This window comes from Octodon degus, unplaced genomic scaffold (assembly GCF_000260255.1).
Source record: "Octodon degus isolate 3935 unplaced genomic scaffold, OctDeg1.0 scaffold00297, whole genome shotgun sequence".
Classification (NCBI taxonomy): Eukaryota; Metazoa; Chordata; class Mammalia; order Rodentia; family Octodontidae; genus Octodon; species Octodon degus.
In genome coordinates this window covers 1586780-1590976 of record NW_004524873.1, presented here as the reverse complement: position 1 = coordinate 1590976, position 4197 = coordinate 1586780, and the positions used below count along the sequence as shown (strand labels likewise).

The 4197-nt window shown below is 36.5% G+C and overlaps 1 protein-coding gene across 2 annotated transcripts in view; it reads left to right on the top strand.

Annotated features, from left to right (window-relative positions):
* Window positions 1-4054, top strand: part of Znf483 (zinc finger protein 483) — a 13054-nt gene extending 9000 nt beyond the window's left edge. For both annotated transcript variants that reach the window (XM_023707548.1, XM_023707547.1), the window contains one exon: window positions 2348-4054. In XM_023707548.1, the coding sequence (XP_023563316.1) occupies window positions 2348-3960 (1613 nt within the window). In that variant the 3' untranslated portion in view covers window positions 3961-4054. The remainder of the gene's footprint in view (window positions 1-2347) is intronic.
* Window positions 4055-4197: the final 143 nt, after the last annotated feature.

The following is a 4197-nucleotide window of genomic DNA, read 5'->3' as shown; positions in this document are numbered from 1 at the left end:
TTAGGGAAGGGTCTAAGGGTGTTCAGGGTCTCACTACTAGATTGGACTTGTAGTGATCTACCTGTTTACAGCCTCCCAAGAGCTGGCACGTGCCACCACACCCAGTCTCAATTGCTGTCTCAGTGCACCCTGGGGATAGGGCTGGCACTGTAGGCCTGGGGATCAAACCCCGGCCCCTGCGCCTGCTTTCAGGCACTTTAATCCCCTGAGCTATTTGGCCACCCCTTGGTATTACTTTTGAAGTATTAGATTTTCCTACCTTTACCCTTTTTATCTTAAAATTTTTAACAATATTTTAAATTTTCATTTTTGAAATGAATCATTTCATATGTAAATGTCTATTTATTTGAAAGAATAAAACCAATAATGCATTTTGCTCTATTCCATCTCCAGGACTATTCATTTTTGTCAATTTCTTGACTATTTCCAAAATAATTACATAACTAAAAGAACGATTGTGTTATGATGTCTAAATAGCATTTTGGAGAATGATGCCAAAGATTACCTAATTTGGTTTAGATTACTATAAGATCATTGGTTTACTGTATATCCCTTGCCCTCAAAATGCTTATATAGAGGAAGTGGCTTATAGAACTTGCACAACTTCTGTAAAAAGTCACTTGCAACACTGCAGAAAAATTTTGGGGCATTATAGAAAAAAGTTGGGGGGGCCAGAGAGATAGCTCAGTAGAATGCGCAAGGGCCTGAGTTCAATTCCCGGTTCCGCCAAAAAAAAAAAAAGAAAAGAAAAGAAAAGAAAAGATAAAATAAAATAAAATAAAATAAAATAAAAAGATTTGACAAAGCAGAGTCAGTAGCCATAATTTTACGAAAGCTAACACAAATGTCAGGTGTGATCCTGCTCACATGTAACCTCAACTTTTGGACAATCATCATGAGTTCCTGGCCATCCTGGATTACAGAGGGAGTTCAGGTCCAACCTGAACTGTAAAGTAAACTCCGTCTCCAAACAAACAAAGCTAATGTAAATCAGTAAAAAACACTATGTTAGAAAGATGGGTTAAGGGAATAACTACCTAAACTAAATCTAATGATTAATCAATGATTACCATATAGTTCATTGAAATCATTTTTATGTTGAATGGATGGGAATTAATCATAAATGTAAAAATACATATATGATTTTCTAAACTATGCAGAACAATTTTCTAAAAAATTCAAATTACTTCTGGTTAATAGGATTTTGAGTAAGTTTATATTTTATACTTACCTGTTTCAAATTGTTTTATAAAAGTGATAATGTGCCCTTGTGATAAAAAGCCAAGATGAATGATGTAGTTAGTAAATGAATTCAAAAATCTGAGAAGATGGCATTGTATACTGCACCTGTAATCCTAACTCTTGGTAGGCTGAAAACAGGAGGATCACTACAAGTATGATCTATGTAGCGAGACCCTGTAGACGCTGTACTAAATACATAGAAAAAAAAAAAGAACAAAAAAAAAAACTGAGAAGAGCACAGTGAAGATTCAGTATTGAGAAAGTTCCCAAAGGACTATGACACTTGAAACCTAGGCCTTGTAAAATTTATATATGATAGGGAGGGTGCTGACATTGCATATTAGGTAGTATGAAGTGTTAAGACCAATAGAATAGGAGCGACAGTGCTGCAGTGGTAGAGGGGCTAGAAATGTACGCCCCATTAGAGTATTCTCTTGTTGATAGGGCCAGGTTTTGATAACCTTTGAAAGTCTAGCATGCATAGCATTGCATATTTGTGATATGATTGACATTTTCTATAAAAGTAGTGGTTTGCTTGCTTTGAGAAGAGGCTACATGGTATAGGGATCAATAACAGGTTTTGGTGTCAGACAAGGTTGAAGTTCAGTTTACTTGTAATGTATGTGACCACAGACAAGCTGCTTGCACTCAGGTGACCAGCTGTCACATCCATAACAAGGGGTAATAGGGTCTACTATTTGGATTGTGGTGAAGAGGAAGTGAAATAATGCAAATAATGTGTGTTGTGTGCTGACATTTGTTAAGTATGCAATAAATATTAATAATAGCCTTGTTTGGGAAGAGAAAAGTTTGGATGTAAGGAAAATAAATAGGCTTGAAATAGAAATTTGAAGTGAGGATGAGAACATTCATCTATTAATTATGAAAAATACACTTTTCATCTTCCTCAGCATTTTTCCTAACCTTTGTGTTTATCTTGCTTGCCTATATTCCCGGGGGGGGGGGGGTTTTTTATTTAATAGAGCACTGACTGAAAACTATCTCACATATTCCTTATCATGTCTTTCTGTGTTTCTATGTCAGTCTCTACTACATCAGTTTCTTTATTGAAAACAGAAAATGTTCTGTGTGTTCTATCTTTTAGAATGTGAGCCTAAAGGAGAATTGGAGGAGGTATCTGCTCAAAACCGTGATGTTTTTATGGAAGAATTAACTTTAGAGAAAATAATAGAAGAATGCTTCAAGGATGATGGTTGTGGCCTGATGGCAGAATTCCAGAAACGTTACAGCAAATCCAAGGAAGACCATAGCAAACAACAACATTCAAAAGGATCACTTACAGAAAAGGAAGCTCACAGGAAAAGTAATATGGGTGAAATAGTAGACCCAGAAAAGAGCCCCTTTCGAAAGAAACTCAAATGGACTGCTGACAATCTTAAACATCTGAAATCCTTCTTAAAAAACAAGCCTAAGAAGTATAATGAATGCAAGAAACCCTTCAGTTTTCATTCAGGTGCTGGTCTGAACTACAAAGAAAATACTGCAGAAAAGTCAAAGAAACACAGTGAAGCTGGAAAGGGCCCTACTCACTCTTCATCTCTTACTGAACATCAGAAAAACAAAAAAATTCATTCAGAAAATAGATCCCAACATCAGAAAAACAAGAAAATTTGTTCAGGAAATAGAACCCAGAAGTGCAGTAACTGTGGGGTAGCATTTACACAAAGTTTATCCCATTCGAAGACAGAAAACTCTACCTGTGAAAAATGTTACAAGAAATTACATCAAGATGGAACCTCAAAGAAAGATGATGAAACTAAAACTGTTAAAACTACTCATAAATGTAGTAAATGTGGAAAAGGTTTTTGCTGTCGTGTACCCCCCAGCAAACACAAACCTGACACTGGAGAGAAACCTGGTATATGTATTGAATGTAGAAAAACTCGTAGTAGTAGTTCATCACACAAGCCACCTCCCAAAAAGAAGAAGAATATAAACAAACCCTACAAATGTGAACACTGTGAAAAAGGCTTCACCCTGTTGACCGATTTTATTAAGCATAAAAGAATTCATACTGGGGAAAAACCTTTTAAGTGCAAAAATTGTGGGCGAGCCTTCAGTGACAGTTCATCTCTTTCTCAACACAACCGAACTCATACTGGAGAAAAACCTTATAAATGTAATGATTGTGGGAAATCCTTCACTCATAGCTCTTCCCTTGCCAAACATCAGAGAATTCATACTGGAGAGAAACCATACACATGTGATGAATGTGGACAAGCCTTTAGACAGGCTTCTTGCCTTAAACGACATCAGAGAAGTCACAGTGGAGAAAAACCATATTCGTGTAATGATTGTGGTGTGAAGTTTACCCTTTTCTCATCTCTAGTATATCATCAAAGACTTCATAGAGGAGAAAAACCCTACAAATGTGACCAATGTGAGAAAGCCTTTGGTGCCCTTTCCCTACTTACTCGTCATGTGAGAAGCCATACAGGTGTGAATCCGTACAAATGTAAAGACTGTGGGAAAACTTTCAGGCAGAGTTCATCTCTTAATAAACATTACCGAACTCATACTGGAGAGAAACCCTATGTATGTGACTTTTGTGGAGCAAGCTTTAGTCGGAGCTCAACCCTTGTAGAACATGTAAAAATTCATACCAGAACAAGTGACTATGAATGTAATAAATGTGACAAAAAATTTAAAAGTACTTCAGGCCTTTTCAGACACAAGGCGTCTCACGCTGCAGAGTAGTTCTGCAAGTACAATGAGATATTCATCCCTCTTCATTTCAAGGATGTCACCTGCTGATAAATAATAATAGAGTTGATAAAGCTATGTAGAAAGTGAAAAAAAAAAAAAAAAAAAGGAATCCTCAACTTTAACTCAAACTTTTAATTTCAAACTTGGGTTTCTTTAGAGGATTTCCTTCTCTGGCCCCTCTTCCAATGTCATGGATTGAGAAACAGAGCTTGACTCACATTACCTGGG